This window comes from Chrysochloris asiatica, unplaced genomic scaffold (assembly GCF_000296735.1).
Source record: "Chrysochloris asiatica unplaced genomic scaffold, ChrAsi1.0 scaffold00004, whole genome shotgun sequence".
Classification (NCBI taxonomy): domain Eukaryota; kingdom Metazoa; phylum Chordata; class Mammalia; order Afrosoricida; family Chrysochloridae; genus Chrysochloris; species Chrysochloris asiatica.
Genome location: NW_006408522.1, coordinates 11,811,665 through 11,835,066, shown reverse-complemented (window position 1 = coordinate 11,835,066; position 23,402 = coordinate 11,811,665). Strand labels below are relative to the sequence as shown.

The window sequence follows — 23,402 nt, the reverse complement described above, 5'->3', positions numbered from 1 at the left end:
TGTTGTTGTTAAGTGCCGTCGAGTCGGTTCCGACCCATGCGACCCTGTACAAGGTTTCCAAGGGTGTAAATCTTTACGGGAGTAGAAAGTCTGATCTTTCTCCCGTGGAGCAGCTGGTAGTTTCGAACCGCTGACCTTAAGGTTCGCAGCCCGATTCGTAACCACTACGCTACAACTTAGGGAGCTAGAAAAAAGATACTGATATCTGGGTTTATTGCAAATCAGATGAATTAGACTCTATGGAGCAGGGGTGGGAAAACTGAATACATGTATAGTTCTCAAACTAAATAAGAAATCCAGGAACTGGAAATCATTATTCCTAAACAAAACAAAATAATGAAATCCACTGTAGAGTCATTTCCAGCACATAGGTTAGAGTATAACTGTTGTTTAGGGTTAGTTAGGGCTTCCAAGGCTGTAAATCTTTCTGGAAGCAGACTGCCACATCTTTCTGCTTCAGAGCAGCTGGAGGGTTGATAGGTTCAAACTGTTGACCATTTGGTTAGATGGTCCCACTGCACCAGCAGGAATCCGTTATTTACCCCTAAAAAGTTAAATTAGTGAAGGAAAGGCACAGTGGATGAAATAAGCCTCTGTAGAAGCCACTCTCCCTGATCTGGTTGGTCGACTGTCAGGTAGACTTGGGAAATAGCCAAGCCCACACCTGGGTGGTTTTATTCCTGACTGTAACTTAACATAAGGAGTAGCAGAGTGGTTACGAGTTGGGCTGCTAATCTCACGGGTAGCAGTTTGAAACTACCAGTTGTTCTGCAGGAGAAAGATGAGGCTTTCTGCTCCCGTGAAGATTTATAGCCTCGGAAACCCTGTACTGGGTCGCTATGAGTTGGAACCGACTCCATGGCACATAACAACAACAACAACATAACATAAGGAGCTCTGGTGGCATAGTGTGTTACCCATTGGGCTGCTAACCACAAGGCCAGGAGTTCGAATTCACCAGCCACTCAATGGGAGAAAGACGAGGTTTTCTGCTCCCATAAAGATTTACAACCTTGGAAACCCTATACAGGGTTGCTATGAATTGGAACTGACTCGAAGGCACATAACCACCAAACCATAGAACTTAACACAACAGATAGCAGGAGTTGGCAAAAACAAAGTGTAGGTTACTAAAAGGGGATTGACCTATGTGCAATCAAGACAGGAAAAGAAAACAGCAGGAATGATGGGTTTCCTCCAAAGAGAAAGCCTACTTTGAGGAGTAGGCAACTCTCCCTAGTTCAACGGTGAATCTGTCTCCAGAGAGAGGTGGGTACCATGACCTGATGACATTAGCTAATATGAGCATCTCTACATTCTAAATCCAACCCTCTAGTGACCTTCTAGAGATAAAGGTCTTCTGTCTTTTAAATGACATTAAACAAAACAAAAGGAAAAACAACTCATATTCTTAGTAATTGTATTGGTATTGTTATACGGAAACATGAACAAAATTGCTTTTTTACTTTATCCTGTGCTATCATGTGTGTGCACTGCATGTATCTATGAATATGTACCAGTTGCTGTTGAGCCAACTGACTCATGTGTGTCAGAGTTAAGATTGAACTCCACAGGGTTTTCAAGGGCTGATTTTTTCAGAAGTGAAAAAATTGGAGGGACCTCTGGGTGGGCTCGAATCACTAACCTTTTGGTTAACAACTAAGACATCAACTATTTACACTACCCATGGACTGTATATATGCATTTATATATATATATATATACACACACACATATACATATATACATGCCAATACATTGTTGTTGTTAAGTGCCATCAAGTCGTTTCTGACTCATGGTGACCTTGTTTAGGTTTTTCGAAGAGTTACTGGTGAGTTTGAACTGAGGTCCTAAAAACTGACCTTTGGTTCAGTGCTTTTTCTATAGCACCACACCAGACTACACAAGTCATAGTGTGTATATATATATATACACACACACATATATACACACAGTGTAAAGAAGCAATTGTGTTAATGTCTGCAAGAATCAAGATTTTCAGCATAAGATACAAAGAAAAAAAATCAAAGTTAAAAAATGAACTAAAAGCATCAGTATGAACTCATTTTCTTTTCTTTCTCTCTCTCTTTTTAAACTTATATATACTAGCCTAGCTTTTTCCTTTGAAAAGAACTTAAAGAACTAACAGCACAGAGCACTGAGCACTCTTAGCGCCCCAGTGTTGTTCCTGCATGCTGTTGAGTTGGTTCCACCTCATAGCAACCATGTATAGGGTTTCCAAGGAGCAATTGGTGGATTTGAACCACAAACCTGCAGTTATCAGTCCACTGTTTATCCTACAATGCCATACCAGGACCCCAGTGTCTCAATTGGGCTGTGAAACACCTCGCTGGTTCTGACTTACAGTGACTCTGTATAGGGTCTCAGAAGGAGCTTTAATAGCGTAGTGGTTATGAGTCGGGGGTTATGAGTCAGGCTGCTAACCTCAAGGTCAGTAGTTCGAAACTACCAACCATTCCATGGAATTCACTCCATGACACACCACCACCACCATACGGTCTCACAAGCTGTAAATCTTTACAGGAGCAAAATGCTTCATCTTTTTTCTGCAGAGTGACTAGCAGATTTGAAATACTGACCTTGTGGTGAGCAGTCCAGCTTGTAATCCATTATACAACCACGGTTCCTTAGTGCCCCAATTAGTGGGCTCTAAATATCATTTCCCATCAAAATGAAGCAGGCTTTTTGGTGAAATGGCCAATTCCAGGCCTTGAGCAAGAAGTTAAACAAGATGTGCCTGAAACTTGTTTCATAACCGAAAGAAACTCAAGAGCCAATACCAGGGCCGCTCACTGGCCTACAGTGAGACACACAGAAACCCACTAGCTTAAATGATACCCAAAGTAAAACAACACCCATTAGGAGGTTGTTAAGGACACCAACTCAATGCTTTGAGAACTAAAAACTATAGGAGACGAATCAAATTTTTTATCTAGTTTTCTTAAATGCATTGCATTTTAAGATAACCAAATAGAAAGATTCCAAGAAAGGAAAATAGAGCTCTAAATAGCTATTTTCAACAACGTATTAAACAATGGCTGTGAAATATTTATGATAACGAGTCCGCTGTTAATTTGAATATCACACAAAGACTAACAGACATGAAATACACAGCTACATCAATAAGTGTTTTTGCCAAGCTTCTAGATCTACCAATGTACAGGAAATACAGGGTACAGAGAACTATTTAAATAAATAATGTCACAGCAATGCAATTAGCAAATCCTACAATATAGAAAATTCTGTTCTGTTAAAAACCTTTTTAACCAACACATGTAAAAAACCAAAATGAGCAAGGGAGAATTCTTAGAGATGAAGAAACACAGAAGTAAGTATAATGTGTGGACCTTGTGTGAGCCCTACATAAAAAACTGTAAAAAATAATTTAAAAGATAGTCAAGGCTTATTCAGTTATGCTGGTTAGTAATTCCATATATGAGCCCTGGATATCCACAGATAAATGTAAAAACCTTCCCTAAAAGCCGAGACTGAAAATTCCAAAAAGGCAAAGTTTCCCCCTCCCTGACCCCCTTCCCCAAAAAAGCTAAAGAGGACAGAGAGAAACACTGTTAACTGATGGTATGTGGAGGGGATTATAATCAATGTAATGAAACAAGGTATATGAATGTTTGAATGTGAAACTGATGATGTATCCTGTAAACTTTCACTCAATCCACAATAAAAACCTTAAAAAAAAAAGATAGTCAAGGAATTAGAAGACTGATAATATTAGATGATAGTAAAGCAATTACTTATTTTTTAAGATATGATAAGAATTTATCTTTAGAGATACATACTACGTTACTGACAAAGAAATGATTTGTTGTCTAGGATTTGCTTTAAGCAATCAACTGATACCAGAATGGGAAGAACAAATAAAAATATAATTGGTCATATGTTGGTAAATGTACAAACTGGATGACAGATAGAGATGGGCTTATTATACTATTATTTCTAATTCTGCATATGGTTGCAAATATCCTTAATAAAAAAAATTTCATTAGCAATAGATGTGTACAAATACAGCTGTTAAGTTCTAAGTGGTGCAAATATGCATGTTGATACTTTGCGTCAGTTTAAAAATGTTCATAATAGTAAACAAAATTTTATAAGCACTCAAAACCAGCTAAGATGCAGGGCTGAGTTGGGTTAAAAGGGTCAGGAAATGGAGCTACATATGCCTTTTGCCGGCATTTACTAGAAATGTTCTCAGAAAGTTAAAAACAAACAACAAAATGGACATAAAAAGTTCATATTTGAATTACTAAATTATTAAGGAACTTAAAAAAACAGGCACTTAAAGAAAAGGGACTCCAGCTTACAAAATAGTGATGCACACTTCGTATAACTATGACATTAAAAAACAAAATAAAACAACAAAAATAATGATATTTGATTCTCACTCAGACTCGACAGGATAAAATAGAACTGTCCCCAGGGACTCTAAGGCTGTAAACCTTTTTGGAAGCAGATTGTTATAGCTTTCTCCTGCAAAGCGACTGGCGAGTTAGAACCACTGACCTTTTGGTTACCAGCCAAAACATACCAAGGCACATACACGAGGGAGTTTCAAAAAGCCGTGGAACAAAACCATCATCTTTTAATTAAAATTTTCCATGAAATTTTTGAAGTCTTCTCATATATATAGCGTAAAGTATAAATTGAGAGTAAAGCCACAGTACAATCAAATGAGATGGGAGCTATGTTATCATTTTAGCTCAGGGCCCAATGGCAAAACTTTCTCCTTGACGAGCAGAGAAGGAGCTAGCTGGTACCAAGTACCCTGGAGCCGGATACCTAAAGCAACAAGGGTATGAACAGCAGCCCATGGAAGCTCAAAGCCTCCAGGATCCAGAGTTCTATGGCATAGGCTGGTAAACTAAACCATGACAGAGCAGTCACCCGGCTTGTTACTCGACACAGCAGAGAGTCTCTGATGACAGCATTCAATGACAGCACATAGCCTCACATTCTCCATGCATGGTGATAACCATCTTTCTCATACCTGATGATGACACACTGGTTCTCTCTGTCAATGATCATGTTTCTGTACATATTATCTGCAAGGGCATAGATATGTGGTGGGTTTTCATATTGTGCCTACAAAAGAAACAAAGAAAACACGGTCAGATAAAGCAATATTTTCATGGCCTTGGGAACGAATCCACCATTATATAGTAGGTCCAGTGCTTACAATTACATCTCAAAGGTTGCATCATCTAGGAATTCATGAAACTGCCTAGGTCATGAAGAGTTATACCTAAGTACATGCAGCTGGAATCCGGCAGCACTCTCCCATAGGCCTAAGTGTGATTCAGCCTTCAGACATGAGCCTTGTCTTCAGCTACTCCGACACCACACCCTACCACCCAAACACGCCTCTGCAGTTGACATTCCATTTCTAAATGTTTCTGAAGACACTCAGACTAACTGGTCTTAAGAAAGGTCTACCAAAAACTTGGATCTGAATTTGATTTCAGTTCTAAATGCCTATGTAATTTTTCTAAAAGGCAAATCATAGATTCCGGGACCCTGGAGGAAATATCATGAAGTTATCTCTAAGTGGAGCAAAAAGCTTAAAATTTTCCATAAGGGAAGAGCAAGAGGTGTGTTTCTGTATAGGAATAAACTGGTTTGGCTAGTTTGTTTCACATCCACTGGTGGGGTGGGTGGGGGAATCCTACCACATCAAGGTATTCTCCTGTGTTTTTTTTAACCTCATAGAACATCTTGATGTTACTTATATGTAAGTATAACACCAACTACATCTCCATACCTGATATTCATTGTTTCAAGCCAACATCAGTTCTATTGTATTCACTTTATTGTAACCCGTTTCCATCACTACCTCAAAAACTGGTAAAAAAGACTTTATGTGATGTATAGCTGGAGAAAGTACACACCATAAATTGCAGGTTATATAACACAAACAATGCGACTACCGAAATGAGGAGACATTGAGATCCTGCCTCTCCCTTACTTGTCCCCATCTTTAAAGTGGGATAATAATGGCCAGGCTACAAACCTCACACAGTAACTGAGATGGTTAAAGGAAGAGTTATATGCAAAAGGAAAGCATGGAACCTTATTATGTAAAAGACTTACTATAGATAAAGGGGTCCGAAATTCCCACTCAATGCCAAACTTGGGAAGATGCGAGGAGCTTTGACAGGTAGGCATATGTTAAGCATTGGTGTAACCTTCAGGTGGGGCACAGAGGTTCACAGAGAAACAGCCCCTATTCTTACAATGGGTTGACAGAAGAACTCTGCTTATGGACCTGGAATAACATTGTATCCCTGCCTGAAAGCAGCGCCCTACTGGCCCTAGTGGTTAAAGTGTTTGACTGCTAATCGGAAGGTCAGCAGCTGGAAGCCTCCAGTGACTCTAGACTACAGCCTTGGAAACTGTATGGGGCAGTTCTACTCTGCCTTATAGGGTTGCTAGAGGTTTGGCTTTGGTGAGATTTCCTCACGGTCACTGTTGGGAGATCATGGATGGCCCCACAGGGCTGTAGTAGTCTTGGTGGACTTCTTCTAGTCCAGGTTGTCTGTGCAGGATCATTTGTGATGCCTCTTTGAAAATAAGGAAATGAGGATTATAAGAACGAAAGTCGGTTTGAACTGCAAGGTCGGCGGTTCAAACTTACCAGCCGCTCCTCGGAAACTCTGTACAGGGTCACTATGAGTTGGAACTACTTGATGGCACTTAACAACTACAACGAGACCCCTGCATGCACTCTAGTTCTCAAATTGGTTTCTTATCCATGGACTCATTTGAGATTTAGAGTAGACCTTTCCTCTATTATTCATTTAGATACAACTTTTAAATCCTAGATCTCCGAGCCTCATTTGTGAAATGGGATTAGTAACCAAACCAGCTGTTTCTGTCTTGTTATAAGACTTCAACATAGTATCTACAGGTACTGAGGAAACACCAATTTTACAGCACTCTCTGTTACTAAACCCAACCCAAGCCATTGTCGTCGAGTTAATTCTGACTCATAGAAACCCTATGTAGGGTTTCCAATCTTAGGGGAGCAAAGAGCCTCATCTTAACATCAATAGTCAAAATAAACACACTTTATAGTTCTAGAGAATTTATTTAGAAAGAGCCCCAAAATGTGTGATGGGCTAAAAGGGACTCACATGTAGGAATCCTCTTGAAAAACCTGGAAGGAACCAACACATGCACACTTTCATCTAGCCCCGCTTGGCTATCACTGAGGAGACCAAGCCAGCACAGCTCAGGGTGCCAGGGTAGGCCCCAGCCTCTGCTGACAATGTTTCCTTGTGCTGGGCTCTCATAAAGGCAGCATTATCAAAGCGTTTTCGCGTGGCAGCCTCCTTCGGCTCCAGCTACCAGCACCATTCATCTGGCAACAATGGGGTGGGCTCTTGCTCTGGGTAAATTGCCTTCCACTTCAACTGATGAATTTGTGTGGGCTCCCTTTTGTTTGTTTTCTAGGGGTCAGGATTAATGAACACGCTTGTGTTTCTGCTAGAAGGAAGAGCGAAGAAGAAGCAGAGATGTGGAAATCTGGGGAAGGGATGAACCAAGGAAGAAAATATATTAATTAGGATTACAGCTTCCATTTTCATGGCTTTGGAGCAGCGCTTAACTAGAGACTGGGTCGCATGAGTAGATGAAGTCATAAAATATTCTTTCTTTCTCCCATGTTCAACCTTAATATTTTCATTAAGGTTCTAATTCTGAAAGAGTGGCTCTCATCAGCAATTTTTTTAACCCATTATTGATATTTATTCCTTAGAATGTTGTAACATAAGAGGAAACAAGAAGACTCCTCAATGTGTAGGTGGTGGGTCCTATTTAACTAATTTTGTATATAAATTACGCTCAAATATTAGATGTCTTTTTGGGCCTCAATCTAAAGAGTGGTGGTGGTTATATGCCGTGGAGTCGGTTCCGACTCATAGCGACCCTGTACAGGGTTTCCAAGGCTGTAAATCTTTATGGGAGCAGAAAGCCTCATCTTTCTTCCACAGAACAGCTGGTAGTTTCGAACTGCTGACCTTGCAGTTTGCAGGCTGATTTGTAACCACTACGCTACCAGAGCTCCTTCAATCTAAAGAGTAGGACATGATTAAAAATCAGACAATGTCACTTACTTGTGCTTCCCCAATAAATAATTCATAATAAGAAAATGCAAATGTAATGCTAGCTGCAAGGGGAAAAAAAACCCATACATCATAAAAGCCCTAAACACTGTAGTAATTAATGTGTTCTAATACTTACCGCTCCTTGGTACATTTCAATTTCCTTTTCCCCAAAATATGGCATCTGCTTGAAAGGGTTGACTGAGATTAATACGGATCCTATGTATGTCTGAATTTAAACCCAGTTAAGGTCCATCATTAATCTTCAGAGGCACACAATTTCTATATGTTACCAACAATCCATAAGTAATGAAAGGAGATGGGGATAGGTCTCTTGTGGTACAATAGTGAATAATTGTTATCAGGACTGACTGTGAGGGTTGGAAATGTAAAAGTAGATGTACTGTAAGTAGCAAAAGGAGGGGAGTGGTTGACTTTGCAGTCCAGGAGCAGAGGTCCCTGGGACCATCAATGGAGAAGAGCGGAGAGCGGGACCCTACCCAGAGAAGCAGTGAAGCCTGAGATGGAGGCAGAGACGATGGCATGGAGAGATGGAGCAGCTGGGGACTCTAGACCCAGAGAGGGAGAAGGGTTGTGCGCTGACAACCGAGGGGCAGGCTTGCGGGGTATACCCTTTGGTTGGTTGATGATGCATGGAAGGGATTGTAACCATGGCAATGAAATGATATACGATAAGATGAATGTAAAGCTAATGTTCTCCCATGTAAACTATCACATAATTCACAATAAAACATTACAAAAAAAAAAAAAGAATCCAGAAGTACTGTCCAAATGCAAAGTTAAGGTCCTTATTTTCTAAAGGATTACAAAAAAAAGACAAAAGCATGGATTTCACTAGCTCCAGTTTTGTTCCTCTTCAGGAAGAGTAATGCAGTTAATTATCGAAGTGCTACAACAAGAAATCATGATTTTAAATGAATGAAAGAATATTCTTTCAAGGCTAGTGATATGTGTATGGCAGGAAGAAAGCAAAACAGATATGGCAAAAAAAAAACCAAAGAGTAGTTAAGAGTTCCTCTTCTCCAATCGTATGGGTTGTATCCTTGGAATGTTCATATCTCTTAAGTAAACTCATTTAGAACCAAACACAATACTGTCCTCCAGAAGCTTAGAGAATACTGGCAAAGTTGAGATGTGTCCACATAATATCATTCTGAGGAGAAAATTACAAATCCCCAAAGAGCTGGATGAAACTCACTAGGCCACTGCGACAGCGTCAATTCCAACTCACTGTGACCCTACAGGGCAGATTAGAACTAACGGCTCCTTAGGGTTTCCAAGACTGTACATCTTTATAGAAGCAGGCAGCCACAGCTTTCTTTTGCAGAGTGATGGGTGGGTTTGAACCACCGACCTTACAGTCAGCAGCTCAACGTTTAAGCCACGGCACCACCAGGACTCCTTGGCTTAGTGGAAGATGTGTTTCTGCTTGGAGAATCCAGAAAGGTCTCTCAGAAGAGGGCAGATTTACTCTGGGCCTTAGAAAGTTTACAAAACAGATATTAATGTGCCAAGATGAAAGAAGTGTCACTATTCATTCTACAATCAGCTAATTTGAATTGAATGCCTACCAACTATCTGCCTGGCACAATTTAGATGCTGGGGTTACAGCAGGGGACAAAAACGACAGAATAGATAAAAGTCCTGCCTTTGTGGAGGGAGAAAAACGAAATTAAAACAAATATATACCATTGATTAAAATAAATCACTTCTCAGTATGTATTCAGAAATTATTTTAAATCAATGGTTTCAAAATGTTTAGAAATGATACATTTAATTGTATAAAGTTATGTATGAGATGTCCTTTCCCGAGGGGACATTTATTAGGGCCTGTGTATCAAATAGGGAGTCCCCAGGTAGCACAGGCACTCAGCTACCAACCAAAGGTGAATTGATGCTTTTGAGTTATGGTGTTGGAGGAGAATATTGAAAGTGCCATGGGCTGACGAACCAATAGCTCCATTTTGGAAGAAGTGCAGCCTGAGTGCTCCTTGGAGGCCAAGATGGCCAAACTTCGTCTCTCATACTTTGGACATATTGCCAGGAGGGACCAATTGCTGGAGAAGGATACCATGTTTGGTACGGTGGAGGGTCAGAGGAAAAGAGGAAGATCCCCAATGAGATGGATTGGCCAAGTGGCAACATTGATGGACTCAAGCGTGGCAACAGTAATGAGGCTGGCCCAGGATCAGGCAGTGTTTCGCTCTGCTGTGCATAGGGTCGCTATGAGTCAGTACCAACTCGATGCCTCAAAAGAATGGTCTGGCAATTTAGTTCTGAAAGGAAAAAGTACAGATCTGTACTCTTTTTTTTTTTTTTGGGAAGTAAAATTTAGAACAAAGTATTAAACAGATAAGATACATCCATGATGTTGGATTTAAAATGGACTCATTTTTAAAAAAAGCCAAGTTGCTGTCAATTTTGACTCACGGCAACCCCATCTGTGTCAGAGGAGTTATACTAAAACCAGGGTTTTATAATGGCTGATTTTTTCAGAAGTAGATTACCAGGCCTTTCTGAAGTGCCGCTGGTTGAACTTGAACTTCCAACCTTACAGTTAGCAGTCAAACACGGCAATCAAAACTAACATTAATTGAACACTTACACAGTTATACAGTACTAATCTAATCGCTGGGCTCCTAGTGTGACACTGTAGAATCAGCACTGGACTTCGAGCCACAAAGCTGGCAGTTCATACTCACCAGCTGCTCCTCGGAAACCTTATACAGGGTCACTATGATCCTAATCGACTCGATGGCACTTGACAGCAACAATCCTGGTATGGCACTGTAGGAGAACTGCTCACACCGTAAAGTTCAAACCCACTAGCTGCTCCTTGGAAACTCTATACAGGGTTGTTATGAGTCAGAACTGACTTGACGACATTTAACAATAATTTAATCACTTAACAACAACCTCGTTATTGATATTTATCCTGCAAACTAAAGCATAAAGAACTTTTTAAATTGCCCAATGTCACAAGCTAGTAAACAGCAGGCTATGATTCAAATTCTGTAGTCTGAATCCAGAGTCTGTACTCTTAATAAACAAGCTACAAAGTCTTTAGAGCAGATATTATTGTTTTACTATTATTATTGGTGGAGTTAGTAAATTTATAAAAATACAAGATGCCCAGTTCAATTTAAATTCCAGATAAATGATGAATAGTTTTCAATATAATCAATTACCAAATATTGCATTTGTTGTTTCAGATAAACAACAAAAATATTTTAGTGTAAGTATGCCCAAGCAATATTTGAAATTCAAATTTAATTGAGCTTCCTGTATTTTACCTGCAACCTAATGCAGAGTGGAGGATGGTGGATTGGATAGCGCTAACTCACTGCCATCCAGTCGATACCAACTCATTGTCGTTGTTGTTGTGTGCTGTGGAGTCGGTTCTGACTCATAGCGACCCTGCATAGGGTTTCTGAGTCTTTCTCCTGCGGAACACAGCTGGTAGTTTCGAACTGCTGACCGTGAGATTAGCAGCCCGATTCATAACCACTATGCTACCAGAGCTCCTTATACTAACTCATAGCATCCCCATGTAGGATGTCCGAGACTGTACATTATTACAGGTGCAGACAGCCTCATCTTTTTCCAGAGTACTGGCTGGTAGGTTAGATTCCATAATTTTTTTCCCCCTTAACTTTATTTATTTTGATGTTGTTGTTGCAAATACACACAGCAAAATATATATCACGTCAACAGCTTTTCTTAATGGACAATTTCGTGACCAGATTGTATTCTTCACGTTGTGTGATCACTCTTACCCTTGGTTTCTGAGTTGTCCTCCCTCACAAAAATAAACTCATTGCCCTTTAAGGCTCCTGTCTAATCTTTCCAGTTGTTTTCATTTTGATCCTATACAAATAGTTCTTAAAAGAGCATAATGGCATTATTTAATAGTGAAACCAAACTACTGTTTAGCTTTAAGAAGACTTCACTAGGGGATATTTTTGGCTTATGGTTTAAAGATGATCTCAGGGTGATAGTTTCAGGGTGTATGTAGCTCCATGGTTCCAGAAAAGCTACAGTTTATGAGAACTTGAAATTCTGTTCTGGAATTCATTTTCCCTCTTTTAACTTTTTCTCTAGGTTCTTTGATCAAAATGCTAAGTAATGGTAGCCAGTCACCATCCAGTTCTTCTGGCAAAGTAGACAATTGTTCATGGAGGCAATTAGCTACACATTCCATAGTCTCTTCCTTTTCCCGACTGCTTTTTCCTCAGTTGTTCCAGACAAATAGAGACAAATTGTTAAACCTTGGATGGCTGTTTGTAAGCTTGTAAGAACCCAGCACTGTGCAATGAACTGGGAGGTAGAACAGAAACACTGAACATGTTGTTAGGTCAATTAACTGGGATGTGTTCCATAAAACCATGATCTTAAACCTCCAGACCTCTTAAGGAACCAGATCCCATGAGGGATTTGATAGTACATAAGCAGCCGCAGGAACTACTCTTGTCAATTCAACTTTTTATAGGGGTACAATGACAAGAATCAGCTGTGCAACCTCACCCTGAATCAATGGGATTTCCCATCACTATTAGCCCTCTTTGCCCACTCTCTCCTACTCCCAGTATCCCCTGATAAACTTGGTCTCTGTACAGTAGCCTTTTCTTATATTTTTATAGAAGTGAGGCCATACAGTATTTGTCCTTGTGATTGGCTTATTTTGCTCAGCATGTCTTCAAGCCCCATGCATACCATGGCAAGTATGAAGATTTCCTTTCTCCTACTGGCTGAGTGGCATTCCAGTGTACGTAGTTACTACATTTAGGCTATTCTGAGTAGTGTTGGTGTACAAGTCTCTTTTTGAGTCTTTGATTTCCAATTTTGCTTTTTTTTTTTTAATGGTATATATGTACAAATGGAATTGCTGGGTCATATGGTGCTGTAGGATAAACGCTTGATCACAAGGTTGGTTTGAACCACAAGGTCGACGGTTCAAACTCACCAGCTGCTCCTCGGAAATGCTTACAGGGTCACTATGGGTTGGAACCAACTCGACGGCACTGAACAACACTAACAACATGGTAGAATGGCTGCCTTCTCCTGTACAATGTACAGCCTTGGAAGCCCTATGCAGGGTCGTTATGTGTTGGAATCAAGTCCATGAGTGGGTTTGGATTTTTCAGGTTTCATACTAGTACTATTTTCAGGTTTTTAAGGAACCACCACACAGTATTCCACAGCTGCTGCAACATTTTGCAGAGCCGACAACAATGGATAAGAGTCCTGGTTTCCTCATATCTTCACTAACATTTATTATTTTTTTGTCTTTTTCTTCTTAACCATTTTAGTGGCAATGAACCGGTCTCTTAAAAAATATGTACGTAACAAAATGTCTGCCAATTCAATAGTTTTCACATGTACAATTTGGTGACATTGATTATGTCTGGTGACATTTCCTACGCAACTATCACCACTAGCCTTTTCCATATTTTTCTACCACTATTCACAAAAATTCAATGGCTCTAAGTATTAACTCCCCACTTCCCATCCCATCCAGCCCCACTGATAAACTTTGCTGTCTATGCATCTGACCAGTCTAGGTACTTCATATAAGTGGGATCATATAGTATTTGTCCTTTTGTGACTGACTTCCTTCAAGCGTCATCCATGTTGTTGGATGCATCCAGAACTTCATTTCTCTTTTTGGCTGAGTAATATTCCATTGGCTGTCTAGACCACATTCTGTTTGCCCTGTTGAAAGGTGACATTTCTACCCTTTGGCTGTTGTGAATAATGCTGTAATGAACACTGGTGTATAATCTGTGATTGTGTTGACTACTCAGAACTCTGTCTTCCTTAGTTGGATTTTTTCAGTATTCCTGGTGGTCCTGTGGGATAAGCACTGGGCTGTCAATGTCAAAGTCGGATGTTCAAGCTCATCAGTTGCTCCACATGAGAAAGATGAGGCTGTCTGCTCCCAGAAACCCAACATAAGGTCACTATGAATTGGAATTGACTCAATGGCAGTGCGTTTGGTTTTGGCTTGGCACATGGTAGAGATTCAATCAAAACCAAATGAATGAGGCTACTATGTAGATGCCACTGCCCTGATCCTCAGACTTGTCTAGTCCTCCTGTGCCCAGCCATGCTGTGTAATTTGACATTGCCTTGGGCTGTGCCTCCTTCAAGAAAACTTTTGTGTTCAGAGCACCAGGGAGAAAGATTTGGTTTTCAAGGTTGCTGCTTTCACAGATTCCTGGGCTTATATGCAGGGTGGTGACTTCACATACTATAATAGCACTGGTGGTGAGTTCATGGACGTGGAGATACTTAATGATAAGAATATGGAACCTAGTCTCCTGCCTATGGAAACTGCTGAACCCAACATAAATGGTTCCCAGTGTTTGTTTGTTGAATCTGCTGCTAAGAATTAATAGTTGTACAGCACGTGTTGTACAGCTTTGGCAAGTTCCACACAAACATCTAGAAGCCATGGAACACTCTGTGTCTAGGAATCTCAAGACCAGCAAGAAGATCACCACTGCTGACTGTGGACAACTCTACTGAAAGTTACGTTTACGATCATGAAAACAAACAAAAGAAACCTGAGAGAGGTTTGGCCCTCATCCTGATTACATGCTAAACACTGTTTGAATACTGATTTTTATGGAATAACAAATTTTTAAAGAATAGTGTTGCTATAACATCCTCGTCTCAATTACCTATGTTTCTAACTCTCCCCCAAGTGAGAAGCTAAAAATCAAACATTTCTCCAGCTCTGGTGGTCAAGTGGGTTATACATTGGACTACTAATCACAAGGTCAGCAGTTCAAATCCTCCAGCCACTCTGCAGGAGAAATAGGACTTTGTTTGTTTGTTTTTTTTAAACTCTTAACTTTGCCTACTAAGAAACCCACATTGGGTTACCATGAATTGGAATCGACTCTATTTGGGTTTATTGGGCTCCTTCCTCAGTTCTAAAAATGTCTACTGTTAATCCTATCTTGTCTTAGACAAATTGATGACAGCATATAAAGAATGAAGAGATGCCCTGAGGATGTGAGCTAAAGATACCATCTCCCCACAAATCCCTTCCTATGATGAAGTCCTTGTTGTTGTTGTTGTTAAGTGCCGTGGAGTCGGTTCTGACTTACAGCGACATTATTTAGGGTTTCCGAGAGTGGCTGGTGGGTTTGAACTGCTGGCCTTGTGGCTAGCAGTCCAGGGTTTATGTTACAGCACAACACAGGAGTCATGATGAAACACTTGGATGCCTAATGAATATGGATTCTGTTGCTTAAGACCTTTTGTAGTAATCAACATGTTTTTACTGTTATCTGTGAGTGGACATCTCCGATAGGTGCTGATTTTCACTAAATGGGTTCTAGAAAAATCAAAAAAGTAGGTTCCACTAAGAAAACACTCAAAGGAAAAGCAAAAAGAAAACATCTCTTTCAGATTGTTCTAGGTCAATCCTGAATCAGTGACTCAGGTTACAATGAGGAAGGAAAGCTGCAACTGCTCCCCTAAATTTCTCAGTAGGGTTTGTAAGAACAACATTATCTGAGAGGCTTCTTGAATAAAGTTTGGTTTGAAATAGGAAATGTGGCTTATTGCTAGACTAACAGGCTTAAAACTTGCCTAACTCAGAAGAATTGAGGTAAGACAATCTAATTTAGAATTTAAAGAAAACAAACACATTTTCACTATTTCAGGTGAAAGAGAGCGTGTCCTAATTGTTTAACAGCCTGTCTTTTCTACCTGGCTACGTGTGCTGAGCCCTCAGCTATTTCCCTGAGAGTACAGGCTTCCCACGGGCTTAGGACACTTCTTCAAATAGTTCAGATAATCACTCCTACGCCATACTACATAATTCAGGTGTGCCTTCGGAAAAAGTGATCCAGATAATTGTCTACATCTACATAGTCTTTTTAAAGTGTTGAAGAGCAAAGATGTCAGCTTGAGGACTAAGGTGCGCCTGACCCAAGCCATGGTATTTTCAATAGCTTCATATGCCTGCGAAATCTGGACAGTGAGAATAAGGAAGACCATAGAAGAACCGATGCATTTGACTTATAGTGTTGGCGGAGAATATTGAAAGTGCTATGGGCTGCCAAAAAGAACCAACAGATCTGTGTTGGAAGAAGTGCAGCCAGAGTAATTCTTGCAGGCCAGGATGGCCAAACTTTATCTCTCATACTTCAAACATATTGTCAGGAGGGACCAGTCATTGGAGAAGGATATTATGTTTAGTAAGGTGGTCAGAGAAAAAGAGGAAGACCCCCAGCAAGATGGATTGGCAAGGTGGGATCAAGCGTGGCAACAATTGTAAGGTTGGCCCAGGACCGGCAGTGTTTTGCTCTGTTGTGCATCGGATCGCTATGAGTCGGTAACGACTCAATAGCACCTAACAACAACATAGTCTTTGGCTGGGAAGGTGGGGGCTAAGGTTAATTTTCAAAATGTATAGAGGTACAAGAGATAGTTAAAATGTAAAATGAATACCATCTTATTTAACAGAATACAAAAGACAGAAGAAACCCAATAGATCTTTGAGTTCATTGGTTTTCAAACACTAGTCTATGGACCTATGATTAAGAGTTTCCCTGTGTTTGGAGCAAACAGCAAAATGAAAACAACGCATCGCATTTTTTCAGAGAGCTCCATTTATTCAACCTAAGGGACTGTTCTTTATTCTTAGAATATTTCCTTTCTACTTTTTTGGTGTCAAAATTATCTTTCTTTTATGAAATATGTTTTTCTTCCATAGTATTATTAGGCAAAGCTAAGAGTTTAAACATTTCATTGGCAGTGAATTCCCCCAAACCTCCCCCACTGACTAAGTCAGCTTACCTAGATTTACCATACGGTTTTGGGAGCTGAGACAACTTGTCCGATGTCACATACAAGGACTTGAGCTCTTGGCTCCATGCACCAGACTGATGTCCATTTCACTCCAGCACGCTGGCCTCCTCAACATGAAACTGAGGCCAAGGTTCAAACCTCTCTCTCAGAATGACTATACTGCTTTGAGCTCAGACAGGTCTGGCACAAAAAATTTCAGCTCTTCATTCTGATATAAATGTTAAATACATGTGAGTGTGGTCTTTGGTCAAAATAAGTTTAGAAAGAGTAGGACTAACTGACCTTGGAGGATTTGCATACGAAACTATTCTCATTCACCAAGTTGGCTAGAAATAATGGCTCAGTAAGCACAAGAATTCAATTGCACTACTTTCCTCATATATTTTAGAATGTAACTATAAGAATGTGACAACATTTAGGGCAAAAGCATATGGTAAATGAAATTTTCCTAGTCTTGGGATGAATAGCTGAAAAATACAAGTTTTTATTGGCAAACAGTGTCTGCCTTTTTAAGTAGATTGTTTTTCTCCCTAATGTAGAACAAAGAAATGTGCATTCACCCTGAATGCATTAACAATTGATTGTTCTAAATGCTGACCTTCAATGCAAGGCAATGTGCTGGTATGAGATGTGAAGGGTAAAATGAGCAATTTTATAACTTAATGGGAAATCAAATCTCTTAAGTATTAAAAGCTTAGGAGAGTGGGAAAATACTTATTTACAATAATGCTACTCTCATAGTATTCTCTTAACACTGGAGAGATTAAAGAGATCTTTATGACTTATCAGAGGAATAGATTTGCAGCCAAACCCTCGGTATTGTTTCATAAACATCCAAGGAGCCATCAAGCTTTCTTAATGCAGAAAGCTACTTTGTGTTACTGATGGAAAGCGCATTTACTCTAGGCTTCCCATATATTGAGTGGGAAGAGATTTCTAAAACACTAAGTCATTAGTGGTCAACTAACTCATTTCCATAGCAGGCTACATGATTAGTCAGTCATTGATTCAAAGACATTAATTCAAATGCACATAATCTGTCCCCTCTGTCTGAGTCTTTAAAAATTCTGTTGTCTAAATTTAAAAGTAGAGACCTGGCATGGCACTGTGGGTCTGTGGGTTAATGCGCCGGACTGCAAAGTTGCTTTGAACTGCAAGATCGACGGTTCAAGCTGACCAGCTGCTCCTTGGAAACCCTATATAGGGTTGCTATAGTTGGAACTACTTAATGGCACTTAACAACAACAACAAACAAATTTAAAAAGCAAGTCTTGACAATCAACACATTTTCAATTAACACTTAATACAATGCAACTTGCCAAGAATTATGCAGAAAATCAAGAAATACGAGGGTGAGTCCAAAAGTATTACTACAAAGTTATAGAAACCTTTATTTAACAAAAATATCAAAAAGTGAACCTATGGTTTCTTGACAGATCCTCCATCTAAGTTTATACACTTCTGAAGGTGGTGTTCCATCTTCCTAAAACCCTCCCCTAAAGAATTCTGTGCCCTTGGATTTACACCATGTCAAAACAGTAGTTTGGGCATCCTCAAAGGACTCAAGTCTTGTTCTTTTGAAATGTTCTTTGAGGTTTGGGAACAAAAGTAAGTCTGAAGGGGAAGATCAGGGCTATGGGGTGAATGGGGTATGGTTTCCTAAAGAGAGAACTTGTCTGCTGCCGTTCGCTGATCACAGAGACATGTTTACAGCAGGTTTTCATTGGAATGAACCCATGCATGTGTGAACTGGAACCCGAGTAGCAATATTTTTGGACTTACTGTTCTACATGTTACAGGCCAATGCCATTTTTGTTGAAGCTAAAAACTAGGAAGCACACATATATATGAATGCCTTTGTGTGGTTCAACAGAAAGACGTCATTGTTACGGCTGTGTGTTTCGAGTCGGTTCAGACTCATAGCAAACCTATACAGGCTTTCCAAGAGCAGCTGCTAGGTTTGAAACCCTATGGGGCAAGTTCTACTCTGACACATGAGTTGGAATCAATTTGACAGCACTTGGTGTGGTGCTGTAGGAAAGCACTGAACTGCTAACCACAAGGTTGATGGTTCAAACCTAGCAGTCACTCCACTGGAGAAAGATAAGGCTTTCTGCTCCAATAAAGACTTACAGCCTCAGAAACCCTATACAGTGTCACTATGAATCAGAATTGACTCAGTGGCAGTGGGTTTATTATGATTTGGAATAACACAACAACAATCTTTATGGAGAGGACTGAGATTGTCTAGACTGATGACAGACTGTTAGGAACTACAAATGCAATTTTCCCTTTCTTAACCAGACAATCAAAAACCACATTTTAAAGAAAATAATGTAATAAATTGAGCCCACATTCTAAGACCATTCCAATACTTAGGCCAACTACGTTCACTGGAAATTAGATTGTTATGGGCTTGTCAATAAAAGTCCTCCATTTAAAACAGTTGCCATGGTAAAATGCATTCAAATTTCCAATAAGCAATTTTGCCATTCAATTTTTAGAACACAACTCAGAAATATGGAAGGAACTAACACGTATTGTTAAGTGTTGTCGAGGTGCTTCTAATGTATATTCGTTTGGGCTGCGGGCAGTGGGCTGCGACCCTGTATAGGGTTTCCAAGAGCAGCTGCTAAGTCTGAACCACTGACCTTGTGGTTAAGCAGTCCAGTGCTTATCATACAATACCACATCAGGGCCCAATACACTTGCCTTATGTGTGATGTTATTGCTGTAGTTGTTAAGTGCTGTGGAGTTTATTCTGACTAATGTTGTTGTTAAGTGCTGTTGAGTCGGTTTCGACCCATAGCGACCCTGAATAGGGTTTCCAAGGCTGTAAATCTTTACGGGAGCAGAACGCCTCATCTTTCTCCCGCGGAGCGGCTGGTAGTTTCGAACTGCTGACCTTCCGGTTCGCAGCCCGATTCGTAACCACTACGCTGCCAGAGCTCCTTATTCTGACTAATAGCAACCCTGTATAGATAGGGTTTCTGAGGACAGGGTTGCTATTAGTCAGAATAAGGAGCTCTGGCAGCGTAGTGGTTACGAATCGGGCTGCTAACCTCAGGGTCAGTTCTAAATGATCAGCTGTTCCACAGGAGAAAGATGAGGCTTTCTGCTCCCATAAAAATGTACAGCCTCGGAAACCCTGTACAGGGTCGCTATGAGTCGGAATCGACTCCACGGCACACAACAACAACAATAGGCTGTAAATTTTTACTGGAGCAGAAAGCGTCATCTTTCTCTTGTGGAGCAGCTGATGGGCTGGAATACTGTGGCTCACAGTCCAGTGTTTATCCTAGAGAGACACCACATTTCCCTTCTATGTGATAACAGTAACTAAAACATCTTTACATTGGAAATATTGTAGGCTGGGTTCCAGACCACCAAATAAAGTAAGGATCACAGTAAAGCAAGTCACCCAAGTTTTTGTTTCCCAGGGCATATAAAAGTTATGGTAACACTATGAAGTAGGCCACAGCACGATACAAAAGTTTGAAATATTGTGATGATTAGCAAAATATCACACAGAGACACGAAGTACACTATTGAAAAAATGATACTGACAAACTTGTTCAGTGCAGGACAGACACAAATCTTCCATTTGTAAAAAAGAAAAAAAAGTGTTATCTGAGACGCGCAAGAAAGAGAAGTGTAACAAAACAAGACATGCCTGAAGTTGCATCAACTTAATTCTTGGTGGCACTGGACTGCAAGGTCAACGGTTCAAACTCACCAACCACGCCTCGGAAACCCTATGTTGTTGTTGTTGTTATGTACTGTGGAGTCGGTTCTGACTCATAGTGACCCTGCACAGGGTTTCCAAGGCTTCAAATCTTTACAGGAGCAGAAAGCCTCATCTTTCTCTCGTGGAATACCTGGTAGTTTCGAACTGCTGACCTTGAGGTTAGCAGCCCGATTCATAACCACTACGCTACCAGAGCTCCTGTACAAGGGTCTCTATTAGTCGGAACCAACTCAATGACACTTCACAACAACAGCACCAACACAGAAAACAAAGATTGAAGTTCTCTGCTTGCGATATAAGCAACACACATTTAAATCAGATTTCAAAGCTCTAAAAACAAACAAACAAACAAACAAATCTGGCATATGGCAAGACAAAATTGAAACATAAAAAAAGAACTCAAGAATGTCAGATATTTTCAACCATTTTCACAATTGATCTTTGCTTCTCATGTTTCCCTAAATAAACATAAGTATGCAGAAAACCTGGCAAAACTGCATTTTTTTTGCATGACACAATCTTTTCTAAACCTTTCAAGCCTGGACTTAAATGGCTCCAGTTTCCAATCAAGGCACACCATCAATAAAACTCTCTCTGCAGATCAGGATTTCCCTGAGAAACAGCAGACTCCACATGCATACAGTGCCTTAGGTTAAAATAGCACAACACTTGCTGCGTGCCTGCGTATATGGAATGCCAGGAAAGCCATTTAGCATCGTCCTTGCCCTTCCCACAGTCTAAACCAAGTGACAACAAAAAGTACACTGCGTCATTCTGAAATGGTGGAAATGACATCAGTTCAGAATTTCAGATGGATCTCCTTACATCACAGTAGAGCCACATTTTATCTATGGACATTGCCATTTAACTTAGAAATATCCAAAGACCTCAGTAAAGGATACAAAAATGTAGTCGTCCATATATCTCTTCTTCAGATTCTCCACGATAGCGTTCTCTGTGATTTTGGAGAGCAGCACCATGTCGTCCACACCGCTGTGCTTGACATTGTGGCTTTGCCAGTGGTACCGGTAAGCACCCTTGCTTCCCTGCAAACACAAAACACACAATTATGAGGGCAATTTCTTTTCTCTTGGATTTCTTTAAGCTACTAAGTTCTCAAACATTCTCCAGTGAAATGCAGCACAATGAACAGAACAGAGAAGGTTTTCTATCTCAACAGATCGGAATCCAAGTTCCCGCTTTACCACCTATGAGCCAATGAAGTAAGGGCACGTTATTATATAAACTCTCTGTACCACTTAAGCTTCTGTTTTCTCATTTGTAAAGCGGGGGAAATAAGACTGAACTCAAAGAATTGCTAAGAGAGAAGAGAAGAAGGAGGACGGAGGAGGAGGAGGAAGAGGGAAGAAGAAGAGAAACATACATAGTGTCCAGAATATAACTCAATAAATGACTATCTTTGATAGCCCCTTCAACCTTATTTTATAGTTTACCAATGAAAATAAGCCATGAGATGGAAATGTTTGTTATAGACTTGTTTTGTAAACTATATGGCAGAATTTTGAAAGTGGAAAAAATACATATCACGCACATTGCCATACATTCTCAAGTCCACTAAGTCATTTCTCCTCCATAAATTTCTCAGTGTCAATGTAATACTGGTCTCCCACATTCAAAAGATAAGTTACACTTTGAAGACTGACCACAGGGATACTAAAGAGGAAGTGGGAGGGACAGGCTGACCGGGATCACCTGGCCCCACGGCCCCCTTAGATGGATGAAGCTTTGGCCCCTTCTGCTCACTGGGTTTACAATTTAACACAGGAGAGGCCTCTGAACAAGGGAAAGGTTTCCTTTCCCTTAATATTTCTTTAGTGGGATCACCTGTGTGTTCAGTTATGTGACAAAGCTGGACTTGGGGGTGGTTGGGAGCCCCATGGATGGCTGCACTGGGGAACTCACAGTGGCTGAAGGATACCTGGTAATGGCTAACAAAGTGATCATTGTGTCCCCAAGTCAATACAAAAACACACACTAAATGGGAGTTACTGAAAGAGGGTGGTGGTGGTGACTCATTTGGCCTTGGAGAGATAGAAATGATGGAAAGCATTGGAAAATGGATCTAAATGATTTTGAATTTACCAAGGAGACAAGAGGAGGAAGAGCATTTATTATAATCTACAATCACCATGGTGAAAACAGCTGATCCCTATGAAGTAATGGCAAATACCAGATGTGGGAAGATTCACTCTTCCTGCTAAGCACTTCATGCGCCCTCCTCACTGTGTAAATGTGGTGGACGCTGAGCTGGGCAAGAGTCAGGCCATACCCACTCCCTAGGGGTTCATTACTTCTTGGGGGACTTTGAACAATGAGAAGAACCCATTCTAAATTAGGCTATCTACAAAGACCACCTGCTCAGACATCAAAACTAGGATGAGAAAAGGAAACAGGAGGAAATAACATGGACACCATTTAAAATTTTTTTAAAGTGTTCAATTTGGATGAGGTGGTGGCTCATACAACATGGTGAACTCAATGCCATTGAAATGGTAATTTAAAACATGTTGGATTGGCAAGTGTTTTGTTATATATTCTCTTAAAACAAAAGATTTTTTAAAGTGAGCTACGACAGAGAACCAACAGCTTGAATGAAATTCTGAAGAGGAATTAATTTCTTAAAATACCAGTAAAATCTCTTTAAGAAA

The 23,402-nt window shown here is 40.3% G+C and overlaps 1 protein-coding gene across 1 annotated transcript in view; it reads right to left on the bottom strand.

Moving 5' to 3' along the window:
* MYO1E (myosin IE) overlaps positions 1–23,402 on the bottom strand; it is a 287,213-nt gene that overhangs the window by 134,803 nt on the left and 129,008 nt on the right. The window contains exons 2-4 of the mRNA XM_006831592.1: positions 21,636–21,779; positions 8,278–8,367; positions 5,027–5,121 (exon numbers count right to left, since the gene is read on the bottom strand). Of these exons, the coding sequence (XP_006831655.1) occupies positions 5,027–5,121; positions 8,278–8,367; positions 21,636–21,779 (329 nt within the window). The remainder of the gene's footprint in view (positions 1–5,026; positions 5,122–8,277; positions 8,368–21,635; positions 21,780–23,402) is intronic.